The sequence below is a fragment of the Kogia breviceps genome, chromosome 19 (assembly GCF_026419965.1).
Source record: "Kogia breviceps isolate mKogBre1 chromosome 19, mKogBre1 haplotype 1, whole genome shotgun sequence".
In the NCBI taxonomy this organism is placed as follows: Eukaryota; Metazoa; Chordata; class Mammalia; order Artiodactyla; family Physeteridae; genus Kogia; species Kogia breviceps.
The window spans coordinates 20,679,707-20,695,257 of NC_081328.1; the positions used below are offsets into that span (position 1 = coordinate 20,679,707).

At 43.3% G+C, this 15,551-nt stretch overlaps 1 protein-coding gene across 8 annotated transcripts in view; it reads left to right on the forward strand.

Annotated features, from left to right (window-relative positions):
• ACACA (acetyl-CoA carboxylase alpha) overlaps positions 1-15,551 on the forward strand; it is a 375,954-nt gene that overhangs the window by 243,379 nt on the left and 117,024 nt on the right. For all 8 annotated transcript variants that reach the window (XM_067020788.1, XM_067020791.1, XM_067020790.1 and 5 more), the window contains 5 exons: positions 856-999; positions 1,588-1,708; positions 4,840-4,936; positions 8,277-8,373; positions 9,598-9,733. In XM_067020788.1, coding sequence (XP_066876889.1) covers positions 856-999; positions 1,588-1,708; positions 4,840-4,936; positions 8,277-8,373; positions 9,598-9,733 — 595 coding nt within the window. The remainder of the gene's footprint in view (positions 1-855; positions 1,000-1,587; positions 1,709-4,839; positions 4,937-8,276; positions 8,374-9,597; positions 9,734-15,551) is intronic.

The following is a 15,551-nucleotide window of genomic DNA, read 5'->3' on the forward strand; positions in this document are numbered from 1 at the left end:
CCATCTGCTGGGTCAGAAAACCTCCCTCCCTGAAAGAAATTATTAACCAGTCTTCAAGGGAAAAAGAAACCCTACAATTTCCAAGTCGAAGAATATTTTTTCTTCCTTTTTTTTTTTTAAATTTTTTAAAGGAAACTTTATGGTTTCCAATTGCAGATGCCCTTCAACCTCACAAGGGTTAAACTCCAGGGATGGATACACTAGGGAATTGAGGCCCTGAATTCCCTGGAACCTTGGGAGGGAAGGACGCAAGAGAAGCAGGTTTGGGTATAAATCACTACCCTGCACCCAGCACACAAAGAGGACTATCGGCTCAAGGGTTCATTCATGTATGTGTCATGAGTTGCTTCAGGATTTTGCTTTAAAAATCAAATGTAAAGGGGAAAATTAACCCTTAAAAAATGAGGCATCCAAACCTCACAGTGTTTCTATTTAACTGAGACTCATCACTTGAGGTTGTCAAAAGACAGGCACATTCCCTCTACTGTGCCTACAGGCAGCAGCTCGGCCAGGCCTGCAGGCGATGACGTAGCCCGTGTCTCAGGGTCCCAGCTTTACCCACTGCCATGATTTCAGCTCAGAGTCAAGTATGCCATGCGCATCTGTGGCAGCTAGTAGAGAGAGAGAGAGGCTTGCTGGTGTTTAAACTGCAACAGAATGTGTGATTGTTTAAAAGCCTTTTGTGTTTTCCGAGTTTTCTTTTTAGGACAAAGGTCCAGATAGTCCCTCAGCACAACCCACGGAGGCTGGACTGTGTCTTGTGGAGAAAAGAATCCATTTTAGTGGGAATTACGAAATAGACTTTGCCTTTCTCTCTGTCTGGACGCATGTCTTGTCTCTTGTTTATTTCTCTAGGTCCTTGGAAGGGAAGTATACACCTCCAATAACCAGCTTGGGGGCATCCAGATCATGCACAACAATGGGGTGACCCACAGCACTGTCTGTGATGACTTTGAAGGGGTGTTTACTGTCCTGCACTGGCTGTCCTACATGCCGAAGGTAAGCCCTCCCCGCTTCCTTCCAGCACCGAAGAAGCCCATAGCACCCAGCCTTTTCACCAGAGTTCACTGCCTCTGCGTGTGCGACTGTTTTATGGCAGAGGGATTTTTTTACGATATGTTCTCTGGAAGCCGTTGATTTCTTTTTTTTTTCTTAAAGCCATCTTTTGCCTCCTACCTTTAAAATGCCTTTGGATTTCATTGGTTAGTCCCCTTTCTGATGATTTCCAGCCACAGAAGCCTTCGTTTCCTATCTGGGCTCAGATCCCAGCTTATTAAGGCTTCTTCCTCATTGTGGGTCTTCCTCTTTGTAATAGGTATCTACCCCTCTGGGGAGCTTCCCAGAGAGCCTGGGCACACTGAAATCAGGAGTCAGAATGCCCCACTTTCTGCCAGGCTCCTACCTGAGACTTGAGAGCTGTACATGTTCCTCAGGGCTTGGCTCCAGATTAGGGTTCTTCTAGCTGATGATTGGGACTAACGGGTGTGACTCCATATGTGGTCCCTGCTGTCTTTGTCCATAACGATTGTTGCTGAGTTGGAGTTGTTCACTGATCGCTGTGTTCTTTCCCCCCCAATCTCCTTTTAGAGTGTACACAGTTCAGTTCCTCTCCTGAATTCCAAGGATCCTATAGATAGAGTCATCGAGTTTATTCCCACAAAGGCTCCATATGATCCTCGATGGATGCTGGCAGGCCGTCCCCACCCAAGTATGTATACATTTGAGGGTCTGTGGCATCCTGGCCCTCAAACTTCCAGTCTTCCTTTCAATCACTAACCAATTCCTATACAATAGTATATGACAAAGAAAACAAAGCCACTGAAGTACCTGGAAATGAGGGAAATCTGAAAAACAGCTCTCTGAAGAAAAAAGTGGAAAATCCTTCAAGAACAAATGAAAAATGAATGAAATCTGCCATTGAGTCATAAGCACTGGAGTCATTAATACATTTCTTTTCTGTTATTAGAGCACTTATTATTTAATGGGCTCAAAGACTTTAAAACAGTTAAATATAAGCCATAAAGTCATAGAATTACAGGACCAGAATCTTTGACCATCTAGTCTCTATAAACAGATTGATCAGATAAGTTTTGGAAAAGGTCTTTGAGACCCTTCACTATAGAGTGTGACTGCACTCTTCCCAGCAAGCTGTTGCTGGGCACCCACCCTGCATGCGCCTTTCTTCTCATATGATTTTGGTAATAGTATTGATCTGTGCCTTATTTATTAATGTAAGGTTGCTTTGTAAGATTATTTATTCATGAAGAGACTGTGCAGAACTTTTAATGTGATAGCTGTATCGAGTAAGAACAAGCCCTCCCTCCATATTTATCTAATATATCCCTCTGTCTTGGGGCTGATTTTACCAAACTTAAAAAACAAAAAGAGGTAACTCCACATAAGGCAAACGTACATTCTTGTTTGTCTGTCCATTTGGCGATTTTAACAAACCTTATTTAGCAGGAAGTTCTTTTGTGAAGCCCCAAATCCCCCTGCTACATTTTGAATCTATTTTTTTTAGGCTTTTTGAGAAAGTGTTTGTTCTTTTTTCCATGTTTATTGCAACTATTTCCTCCCAAAAAGGCTATATCTAAAAGAAGAATGGAATGCAGAAGATAATTCCTTAAACTTAAGAGTCATTGTGATTTTGTTGAAAGAGAAAGAAGTCTTCATAAGGAAGACTTAATAAACCTTTGCAGGCACCCACTAAGCCAGGTGGGCCTATAAAGCACTTCCATATACACTATCTTATTTGGACTTACTACTTCTCAGAGATGAGAAGAGATGACCATTTTACAGGCTCAGAGAAGTTAAGTGATTTGGGCAAGGTCTCACAGCTAATACGTAGGAGTTGGCTTAATGTGAAGCCTAACTATAGATAGTGTAAAATAAATCACCAAAGGAGGGCTGATTTAAAATGTTACCTGTTGTCTTCAATGCCTTTTCTTGTTAATCTTAATAAAACTAAATACTTTTTCTTACTTCACCAGAAAAATCACCATAGTAAAATTTTTCCCTACCTCTCATTTTTATACCGAGATTTATAATAAGAACTATGAACCTCAGATACCTGTCAGCCTTAAAATACAGGACTTTCCTGGCAGAATTCAGAACAAGACTTAGTGAGTGTTCTCCTGGGAATTATGGGGTGCCATGTTAGCTGGCTTCTAAGTTCTACATCTGAATTGAACATGACCTGCTCTTCTTTGAGGGGGCCCAGTAAAGCCCACCTGCAATGGCCATAGCCCACTAATGACTCCCCTCTGTCAATCAACTTATAAGACAGGAGGGGTTTTAAAGAAAAACAATTTCCATTTTGAAATGAATTCTGTAGTTCCAAATCCTTACTACTGAAGTAAGAACCATCAAATGATCCAAGCATATAAAGTTAAAATTTCAATATCCTGATGCACTTAGAAGTTTGGTTTAGAACCTTCATCAAAATTTGAGCCCTCTTTCATGGGGTGAACAGGTGTGTGTGTGTGTGTGTGTGTGTTATTAATGAGATCCACAGAATGAAATGAATTTGTGATAAACTAAGTTTTCTGGGTTTGGGATAATATTTTTTCATCGACTCCCTAGTAATTCATCCTGCTGTCTCTTGTGCAGCTAACACTCGCTCCCAAATCGAGTGACTTCAGATTTTAATTTAGTGGAAGCGTTAAAGAAAGCAGATGATTCCCTGTGATAAGTTAAAGCAGATATCTTCTAGGTGAAAAGTTAAAGTCATTTATTAGAGGAGATAGTGCTGTGATATTCTTCAAACTGATGCCCAACACGAGACCAGAATCTAAACCATCGGCTTTGGGCTCATGATAGAGAGATAATTTTGAAATGGATGATCACATTTTACACTGGGGCCATAGAGGCAAGGAATGTAGAACACAGTAATTACAAGTTGAGTCTTGATAAAACACTCTCCATCCTGTTTAAGTCAGCAGAGGTTAGCTTGCTCAGATCTCCACTTTTAATTGGTTTTGGGCTTGAGTTTTTAGGGGGCGGAGGGCCCTGTTCAAATTAGTAGACTTGCTGAGGAACTATGAGCCCAGAGGGCAGCCAGGAAACAGTTATTTGCAGAAGCTTTTATGGGGCCTTGGTCAAACATGGATACCTGTGGAACAGAAGTTGTTTATCTTAAACTAAGATGTTGAAAGTTTATGTGTCTTGCCAGTGAAGGAAATTCTAGGCACAAAGGAGGTTAATGACATTAAGTGTGTTCATCTGAACCATTATATTTTTGATACCTATCAAAAGTATACAGGCATGGCCCTTTCTTGTAGTGAGATTATACTTTGTGAGCAGTAAATAAAGCGGATGTATCTTGTTGCTTTTCTAGCAGAGAAGCTAAGTCCCTTTTCTTTTCCTCAAATTTGGGTCCTCATCTGATCATTAATACTTATCATTTGGCTGTCTTCAGCTTTCCATTAAAAGAAAATCATTGGAATCAAACAAAATTGTAAGCTAAGTTTTAAAATAGAAATACACATCTTGAAAACATCTTTAATGACTTGGCTGCCTTTTGACAAATGTTTGTGGTGTTTTGAAAAAAGCCAGGTTATTTATTTGAAAGACGCAAACTCTCTCTGCTAGCTGAACCCCATCGTTTAACAATAAATGATGCTTTTGCTGATAAATGATTATTTTTATTCAGACTAGGAAATGAAATAGGTGATGAGGTCTGAAGGCAGATGAACATTCAGCTGCCTAATGTTTCCATCTATTGTAATACGTTTAAAAACAAATAACCCCCCCAAATCCAACCTTTAATTTGCCAATTCCAGTGTATTTTGAATGAATTGACCATTTTAATTTTCTGTTTTCTTTCTTTCCCTTCTGTAGCCCAGAAAGGTCAGTGGCTGAGTGGATTTTTTGACTATGGCTCTTTCTCAGAGATCATGCAGCCCTGGGCACAGACTGTGGCAGTTGGCAGAGCCAGGTAAGAGCTCTTTTGTTTTGGAAGCTCTTTTTCCTCCCAACTAAAAACAAGAAAAGAAAGGGCTGTATAGGTTTTTACCAATAATGTTCTCTTTGTCTAAACTTTCTCAGAATACTGTATTATAGTCATGCCCAAGGCAGCGTAACTGGAGCACTGGTTCCCAGTGGTCATTTAGCGTGTCACTCTAATGACGCGTTTAATCTGAAGTCTGGTTTTGACAACATTTCCTTTTCATAATACCGAAAGAAAAGCTCTCTGGGGCTGTACAGCCCAACCACAATAGCCATAGCTCACCAGTGACCCCCACTCTATCCCCCAAAGACCATGTTCTTTCAGGAGTAGATGGCCAGTGAATCAGACTCATCTACTTCTCTCTGTAACCCACCCAAAAGATCTGTATAACCGGAAGAAGTTCCTTCATGGCATTGAGATTATTCAAGTAACAAATGCACTGTACTGGCTTATCATCAGATTTGAATTGCAAAAAAAAATTTACCTGAAACAGGAGTGGGTAAAATAAGCTGGAATAGGTTGCAGGGATACCTCTATTTTTTTCAAGTGGGAAATTGAAGTTTCTATTAAATTTTCATACCCACTCTAAGAAGTGCTTCACTCAACAGCGAGCTCTGCACGAAATAATCTGCCAGGCTAGCCATAACGAGCACCTGCTGAGGCTGATCTTAATCTGGCTCTGCACCTCGGAGACTTGCCGCCCCGGGGACCCACATCTGGAGCTCACCTTCTTCTCGGGGGCAATCAGGTTTCCTTATCCTGGTAAAAAGTGGCACCTGCCCAAGATTCTCAAACATGCCACACTGGGTTGAGATGTAGATTCCAGCCTCGAAAATAATTCTAGGCTTTGTGGTGCTCTCCGTCCAGCAGGTCAGCACGCCTTGTGCTGCCAGTGACCAGGAGCCGTCAGATGGCAAATCCCACCAGGCGCTGGGGCTGTGAGTAAGACTCAGCCTGGAGTCTGCCTGGACCGAGACTCCCAGGGACCAGCTCCCATCTTCTCCGGCCTCCCAGGCTTCTGCCGTACCGCAGGCTTCCGAGTCCCAGTGCCTGGCAGAACTCCCACTGGGGAGAGAGCCCCCCACTTAGGACCTACTGGTTTGTTTGAGAGAGTCTTCACAGGACACTACAACCAACTTTTTTGAGACCGTGTCTCTTATCCATTCTGCTTCAGTTTTCCCGTCCTTAAAAAACATGACCAGGCTTCCCTGGTGGCGCAGTGGTTGAGAATTCACCTGCCGATGCAGGGGACACGGGTTCTTGCCCCGGTCCGGGAAGATCCCACATGCCGTGGAGCGGCTGGGCCCGTGAGCCATGGCCACTGAGCCTGTGCGTCCAGAGCCTGCACTCCGCAACGAGAGAGGCCACAGCAGTGAGAGGCCCGCCTACCACCAAAAAAACAAAACAAAACAAAACAAAACATGACTGATTTTAAGCCTCAGAAAGCCAGACCTTTGTTAAGGTATTTAAGATCCTCCCATGGGAAATAGGAGAATAATGCTTTACACTTATGATTGGAGGAACAGGGACTGTTCTGTGAGCAAGATCAGTCAAGCTTGGCTTTGGTTAGCTCTGCCATTGTTTATTGCAACACTCACTCTGACTTCTTTCTTTCTTTCCATCTGATGAGTTCTGGGCTTCTTACTCCAAACACATACACATGCTCTCAAGTATATAAAACACAAATGGAGCTAGCTTCTTTCAAAAGCAATGGCATTTCGAGAAATAAATATAAATGTATTCTTCTGGGATTGTTACTGTAAGTGCTGCCAAAACTCATCTTTGGTATGTATGTTTGGAATATGTGTGCTATTGGCTGTAAATTGTCTTTTATTATTCCATGGCACCTTGTCCAGGGACACACTATAAAACAAGATGTAGCATCTTCATGTGCTAGCCTGATAAAATTTATATGTAGTATAATAGAAAACAGAAGTTGTTCTGAGCTGTTTTCAAGTTCAATAAATAACTGTAATACTCGGATAAAGATGTTCTTTATTAGGTCACATGGGCCCTAATATATAAGTTATAAGTTACCGATTTAGGGTGGCTTTTGCAATTACAAGTTTCCAGTTGGATTGTTAATCATCGTGAACAGAAATATTTCTAAACTCTCCTGTGTACCTTCTGCTCGTTGTCTGATTGTCTAGAGGGCTTTTGATTCTGATTCAGTGCAGGCAAGTGACAAGGGGGTGGGTGGTCCCCACTCAGGCCCCTGTCAGGCCTCTTGTGATGACAAGGATCCATTTCCAGTAGCCAATGTAACAACCAAAGACCATCCTTCATGGAAAAGTTTGTTACGGAGATGCTGTGGGGAATGAGCGACTATAACCCATTCCAGCCCCAACCCCAAGGAATGCGGCTGAGAAGGTAAAGATTGAATCACATTTTCCAGAGTGAGGACTCACCCTGTACCTTGCAGGCTCGCTCACACTCACTTTCTCGCTCTTCTCCTGATTTTTACTAGGAAATCTTTATGAGGACCAAGTGTGGGAGGGTATCGTGGAGTACAGATGCAGAGGCTTTGAGCTCCTGAACAGTTTTTTAAATTAACAGAACTTGGAGATTAACTATATCCTTCCAATATAGATCACCTATTCAACCAAGATGACTTCTGAAGGTTAACCCTGTCCCACTGCTCTTTTCCAGCGGAAGAGAAAGTTAAGGGCTTGTTCAGCCACCTCCCTACACTTGGCACATGTTTTTCATCATCCCCGTAACACACCTGCACACTCCCCATCCACACGCCCAATGGTAAGACCTACTGTACCCTCAGATCTTACCAGGAACCACGTTATCAATACTGTATAGAAAACTACAGGTCTGTTCCAGCAATGCAGTTTCAGGTTCCTACTACCTTTCAGACTGTTCCCCTTCATCTTCACCAAAGACATGCTGTAGGGTGAACTGAGAAATTTCACTTGGCAATCACAGTGATGGTGTGTGTTTGTTCGTTTGTGTGTGTACAAGATCTCACACACGTACTCGGCTGTTGAGTCTAAATGCAGAGGCTCCCCTGGTACAACCCTTGGTTTGAATTTATCCTGTGGAGGGGAATAGGAGTGATTCTGAGGGCAGAATCAGTTACCAGTTATGAGTTACCAATCATATTTGGTAAATATGCAGTTTCCCTCCATATTTACCAAATTTACCATTTTTACCAAATCTGTAGAGTAACATTTTACCCACAGAAAAGTCAGATTTCCCCCAACCCTATATTTGTTTCCACATCCCTCTCCATCAATGTTTTGATGTAGGATTGGAAAATAAATGACTAGCTGTAACGTAGACATACATTGGGTTCTTAACGTGGCTCATTTTTTATCAGGCTAGGAGGAATACCCGTGGGAGTTGTTGCCGTGGAAACCCGAACCGTGGAACTAAGTATCCCAGCTGATCCTGCAAACCTGGATTCTGAAGCCAAGGTAGGTCACCTCAAGTACCCTGAGCGCCCATGCTTGGAGCTGTGTTTCCGCCTCCGCAGAGCCATGGATATATCGGGAGCATTGCAAACCACCAATTTTAGAGGAAAGGGCAGCCAGCAGCCTTGAATGATTTCAGACCATCACGAGCTCACTTTTAAGATGACTCGAAATGGACCACAAGCTAAATTCTGCCTGAAAAATTAAATGGGCCTTTACAGTGGTCTTGTTGTTGCTAGAAAACAGTCTTCTTTTGTTGGGTATGTGGTCTTCTAGAAAGGCAGCTGAGATGATGCTGAGGGCCCCACTGGTCCGGGTTCTCCAAGCACTCGTGGAAGAGCTCCTACTGGAATTAATAAGGAAGTCTGCCCCGACACCAAATGTGAAAGCCACAGCCCATCCTTCTTTTTTCTTTTTTTCTTTTTGGCTGTATTGGGTTTTCGTTGCTGTGTGTGGGCTTTTCTCTAGTTGCAGGGTGCGGTCTTCTCCTTGCAGTGGCTTCTCTTATTGCGGAGCATGGGCTCTAGGTGCGTGGGCTTCAGTAGTTGTGGCATGCTGGCTCCAGTAGCTGTGGCTCGTGGGCTCTAGAGCGCAGGCTCAGTAGTTGTGGCGCACGGGCTTAGTTGCTCCGCGGCATGTGGGATCTTCCCAGACCAGGGCTCAAACCTGTGTCCCCTGCACTGGCAGGCGAATTATTAACCACTGTGCCACCAGGGAAGTCCCATCCTTTTCAAAAGGGTGGATTAAGTCTTCACAGCCTGACAGGGGTTGGGGAGACGAGAGGAGCTTATGCAGCAGGGCTACCTCAAGCACCGCTGACTAAGCACAGTACAGGGAAGCTGTACCAGGCACAGAGGTGAGAGACATGGAGACTCTGACTAGGGTGCTTGCTTGGAGCTGTGTGATCAAGTCACTTAAAGTTGCCCTGGGAAGCCTAGAAGGAGGATGCCTCAGGCTGCATCCTTCCTTTGGAAGCAGTAAGGTTTCCCCCTTTGGACTAAGGAGGGGTGGGTGGTGGAATCAAGACTTAGGAACAGGAGTATTTAACAAAGTCAAAGAGCCTGGATCCTTTCTTCTTTTTTATTTCAAGGATGATCTTCTTGATGAACAACAACTTTGGTTTGGTTTGATTTTGAGTTTTTAACAGTAAAACTTTATTCTCCCTGGAGAGATTCCCCTTCAAACTGTGTTGTTAATTGTGTCTTCTTCTTTGGCTTTTCCTAATAGATAATCCAGCAGGCTGGCCAGGTTTGGTTCCCAGATTCTGCGTTTAAGACCTATCAGGCTATCAAGGACTTCAACCGTGAAGGGCTGCCTCTGATGGTCTTTGCCAACTGGAGAGGTTTCTCTGGTGGGATGAAAGGTGATTGGCCTGGCCCCGGGCTGGAGGGGCATCACTGATTCCCTTGAACACAGCAGCGGAGGGAGGAAGCGTTTATATTGGGTTTATATGAGTGTCCTGATAGCACATCAGCCTAGGTTTTTGGGCGATTATGCTCCCTCTGAGATATCTTCTGAGTTGTAACTTGAATGGGAAAATTCGATTTTTACAATTCCATACAAAATTTCAGAGCTGTCTAGGCATTATCTAGGTGGACTGCTGATTTAGCTTTCACAGGTTAGTGATGGACTGTTCTGATGGTCCTGGGGAGATACAATTGTGCTAGTCTCTGTACCTCTTTTCTGGGCATACTCTTTGTTGATGTTCATCCTTAATGCTCTATGATGACCAAGATAGATATTGAAATTAGCCATCACCAGAAGAAAACGAACAAATTCTGTACCAGAGGCTTTCCCTTTGTGGCAGTTTGTGATATGTTTTTGTTTTGTTTTGTTTTGTTTTGTTTGCGGTACTTGGGCCTCTCACTGTTGTGGCCTCTCCCGTTGCGGAGCACAGGCTCCAGATGCGCAGGCTCAGCGGCCATGGCTCACGGGCCCAGCCGCTCCGCAGCATGTGGGATCCTCCCGGACTGGGGCATGAACCCATGTCCCCTGCATCGGCAGGTGGACTCTCAACCACTGTGCCACCAGGGAAGCCCTGTGATATGTTTTATTATTATCCAACAACAGCCCTGGGCCTGTGGCTCCAGCATATTAGACCATTATTATAAAGGCTCTGCTCTGTGCCAGAACTGCCAGTTACTGAGAATCCTCTGTGTGAATGGTTCAGGGAAACACACACTACCTCTCAAGAGTCGTGAACCTTTCTCTCCAATGGCCAGAGATTCGTGGCCATGTGGAGGCCAGAGACCACATGCCGGGAGGGAATGAGTATGCTGGTAAGTGTCGACTTTATTCCTCAGGGAAAACTCTAGAATGGATTAGGGGAATAGGTGGAGGGAGGAGTTGATACAGCTGGAGTGAACAGAGTGATCAGAGGTAGGACATGTAAAATGTGAAAGGATGAACTCTCAATAAGGCACCCAGAAGTAGCTTGGGGCAGGAACATCTCTAGCTTTGAGGGAGGAAAAGCCTGGGGAAGTTACCCTTTTATAGGTTATCACCTGTGCGTGGAGAGAAGTTAGAGCCTTATGCCAACAGCTTTCCCTTACCTGGCTAAGAAAACCCCTGCCTGTATGGCCAGCCTCCCTGCCCAAATATAGATGAGTAGGTAGGGTGATTTTTTTAGTTTTAGTTGAAAAGGTCCCCTTTGTCTATATTTACTGGAGAACTACCACATTTTGCATTTTCTTTGGGGAGACGTGGACTGTACATGCAAATTAGTGTTTGTATACTTTCCTAAGCTATTCCAGGTGAATTACTTTTTGACCAAGATAATAAATCAGTGGAAATACCATGAGATATTGAGAGTATAGGTTAAACAAGTCAATCCTACACATTTTTATTGAGTTCCTATGTGCAAGGAGCTATGCTAGCTAGCTACTTCACAGAAGACAAAAATAAGTCAGAAAAGAGTCTTGAAGCCTGAAGGAGTCAAGAAGAATGTCTTGTGCAGAAAGTTAAACCCCTAATGTATAAAGTAAAAACAAAATACCATAGTGTTCAAAAGAGGATGATAGGGCTTCCCTGGTGGCGCAGTGGTTGAGTATCCGCCTGCCAATGCAGGGGACACGGGTTCGTGCCCTGGTCCGGGAAGATCCCACATGCCGCGCGGAGCGGCTGGGCCCATGAGCCATGGCCGCTGAGCCTGCGCGTCCGGAGCCTGTGCCCCGCAACAGGAGAGGCCACAACAGTGAGAGGCCCGCGTACCGCAAAAAAAAAACCAAAAACAACAACAAAAGAGGATGATACTATATGGGGGCGGTGGGGGGGGGCGGTGGCTGAAATCCCTTCCATTTATGTATATGAGATTCATTTAGCATCAGATTTCACTTGATCCCAAATTCCCTGGCTGTAAGATTTACATTAAGACTTGGGAGAGAATGCAATGCTATTACTCCTTAGTTACCTCTCTTCTGGCGAGCCATTGAGAATTCACTCATCCTGACATTACTTAGGAGAAGTCAGCCTGGCTATTTTGTCCTAACGAATTTAGAGCTCAAAAGTTTGCGATGGGGCTTCCCTGGTGGCGCAGTGGTTGAGAATCCACCTGCCGATGCAGGGGACACGGGTTCGTGTCCCAGTCCGGGAAGATCCCACATGCCGTGTAGCGGCTGGGCCCGTGAGCCATGGCCGCTGAGCCTGTGCATCCGGAGCCTGTGCTCCGCAACAGGAGAGGCCACAACAGTGAGAGGCCCGCGTACCACAAAAAAAAAAAAAAGTTTGTGATGTGCCGCTTGTAGGGAAAGCTTTAATTCTGCGACATATTTTGGCTCAGGCCCAGATTGGCTGCCCGCCCTATAACCATAAGAGCATCAACAATTAAGATTCATTGAGCTCTTTTCACCAGAAACTGCACTAACCATTTTACATGCATTATCTTACATAATTATCACAACAAGCACCTCTAAGGGGTAAGTTATATTATTATCCACAATTTGCATAAATTGAGACTTAGGTTAAGTAAATTTCCCAAGATCATTTAGCTAAAAAATGAGAACACAGATCTGTCTTATTTCCTGTAGCACAATTTAGAGCCTAGGGCCAGAACCAGATCTACTAGAATATCCCAAGAATAGAATATCTAGGTTCCTGAGAAAGTAATTATCCACCTACTGCCCCTCTCTGCTTTGGGGTTATTGTGACAGGAAACTGCAAGAGCTCAGAAGTGAGTTACAGGTTTTTAATTGTAAAATATACATAACATAATATTTATCCTATTAACCATTTGTAAGTGTACAATTCATCAGCATTAAATACATTCACAGTGTTGTGTAAGCATCACTACTGTCTGTACCCAAAACTTTTTCATCATCCTCGACATAAAGTCTATACCCATTAAATAGTAACTCCCCATCCCCACGCCCCTCCCGCCCCCCCATCCCTAATCAAAAATGAGTTATTGGCCTGATGTGGAGCAGGACCAGCTCTGTTTTCTGAATTTTGGTGCTGCTGCATCCGTTTATACATCACTTAAGACAAATAAGCTTTGGGGAAGATGGAGATCAGTGTGAAAGTAGGAGGGGAGGAACACCCCCCTTTCATATTTACATGCAGGCCAGGATGTTTTCTATGTATTATCTCATGTAAAGGGACCAAAGCTGAGAGTCATTCCATGTCCCTTGGGGAGATGTTTGCAGTTTCGGTTTCAATACTGGCTGGGGATTATGCAGGGAGGGAAAATAAACAATTATGCCATCCCTGAGTGCACACAAACACACAGCCAGGAGCCGACTGCACTGTGGGTAAAATGACTCCAAAATTGTGTGTAATGAGTAGGAAAAGATTAGAGACAGCTCTTGCTATGCTGAAAATTGACATTAGTGGAGGGGGGAAAAAAAACCTCTTTACTAGTCGGCCTAGGAGGTCTAATTCAAGCAGTAAAAATATAAATAAATAAATAAAAGCATGTCAAGATGGTATTGGTGCTTTTTTTTCCAATGAGCTCTATCTGGCCGCAAGGCTATTCAGCATAATGCAAAATTAAATTATAAAAACTGGCTGAATATTTAGATGGAAGAGCCATTTGGAAGCAGTTTATTTAGACGAACCGGCAATGACCCACAACAGGGAGACATCAAGCATGAAATTTACTAGAAATTAGCACCAGGGTCCCAGCCTCAGCATGAATAGCTTGATAGGATGCAAATCCCAGTGATATTAAGCTGCCTCACTGCTGGTGCTACAGGGTCACTCTCAGTTGGCTTTTCATGTTATACTTATTATTTTTTCCTGGGACAGGTTATAAATAACAATAAAAAACATTTATTGAAAACTTTAACTGGAATGAAAGTCTATTATAAAGTCTCTGATTACTTGGAATACAGTGTCAGCCGGCCATAATGAACTCATGAGAGACATTATGTGTATGCAGCTTGTGTATGCCTGATGTTTACCTTCAGCTTCTAACAGATAATCTCGCCTCAAGCCAATAAGGTCTGTTCCAGTTTTGAGAGAGCGGAGCACTGTGGAAACACCCTACCGCCCTGCTCCCTTGTTTGGTACATGCGGCTGCTGTGGTGTGTCCATGTTGTGTAACAATGAAGGCTCCAGGCAGGGTTGGCGCCCGGGTGCTAAGAACAGGCTGGAAAGGCTATGTGCTCACTGTTCATGCAGATGTGCTTTGCTCAGAATGCTTAGAAATCTGCAGGCTCCCCCCTCTCCAAGGAAGAACCTTTCAGTATTTTCCATTCCCATCGCATTTCTCAGGGCCTGAGAATTGACAGTCAGCATATGCATAGCTTTACAGTTCCCGAGACTGATGTCTAGCCTAAACCCTTGGGGATCCCCCTTTCCCTGCTGCTCTTGGCTATGCTTTTGCTCTGTCTCTTAAATATGAAGGGATTTCAAACAAATGTGTGTCAGATTGTTGCCAAGCGCTTCAACCTGTCTTTCAGGAATGTGTGGTCTGGGGCAGCTGTGAATCAGTACAAGTGTGTTGATTGTAGAATTTGTGTGTTTGTTTATATTTTAATAGCCTTTGTTGCTTTTGGAGTGTTTTGATGATTCGGATAGTGGGGTGTTGATGTTCCAGGTTAGATGCAGGCATTTTTTTCAAGTCCCAAGCTTGTCAGCTTCAGTGAAGCTTGATGCCCCTTTTCTACTCACAGTCTTGGGGCCTGAAGATAATTGTTTGGCAGTCGGATCCATGCCCTTCACAGAGCTGCTAGTACAAGTTCTGATATCTCTGAACATACCAAAAATCCAGGCAAAATTTAGAAAAACTCGATTATTCAAGTCTCTTTTCTGGCTTTTATTTTACTGAGCCCTTGTATCAGATGCTGGAAAGCAGATTACTTCAGCCTCATGTTCTTTCCTCGCCTTAAGAAGGATGGGTTAAGAATGAAGTAGCAGAATGTGGACTTAAGAGACAAAAAGATCTGGGTTCAAAGTCTCAACTCTGCCACTTACTCACTTAAGCCTCAGTTTACTCACCTGTCACTTGGGTATGAGAAAAAGAAGAGTTTTCTGATGATTAAATGATTTACGTGTGTGTGCATATGTGTGTGTGTGTATGTAATCATGCTCCCTCGTATACAGTAAGCTAGCCATGAAGATGAAGAGGGACCAAAGTCCATTTCACAAAAATAAAATGCACACATACTCAACTTTATCCCAAACAATTTGCTTATACTATGAAATCAAGTTTTGTTTTAATTAAATACATGGAAGTACATTTTGAATGAAGTCCTCTCCTTTTTGGGGAGCTGGGTCTGTTCATCATAGTACAGAGTTGGATTTTGATGTAGACATGTCTTTAACAAACAGAAGTGAGTGAAGAGGCTGGAAATGTTGTCATTTACCTCTTAACTTACTTTTTTTTCCACATAGAATGACTTTTTGGGTGCCATTTGCTGTTGTTTCACTTTCTCCTTTTATCTCCACCTCCCATTTCTTCTCTGCACATAACATGGTTGAGAGCCACTCCTTCCTGTTACTCATTCTGAGACTGTACTCTTGGCAACACTGAAAAATGTACTGCTAATTACACAATTATTTTATTATGTCGCACTGGTTGAAATATCCACTAAAGAATTAATTTAGTTAAAATAATTTGAACTGAGCAATTATTTTCATAACCACGGAATTAGCGTAAAGCGCTTAAAGTCCTTTATTCCCTGCTCTTCATACAGCAGTTGTGTAATTAGCAGTAAATTTTTTTGGTCTTTGCTTTCCTCCCA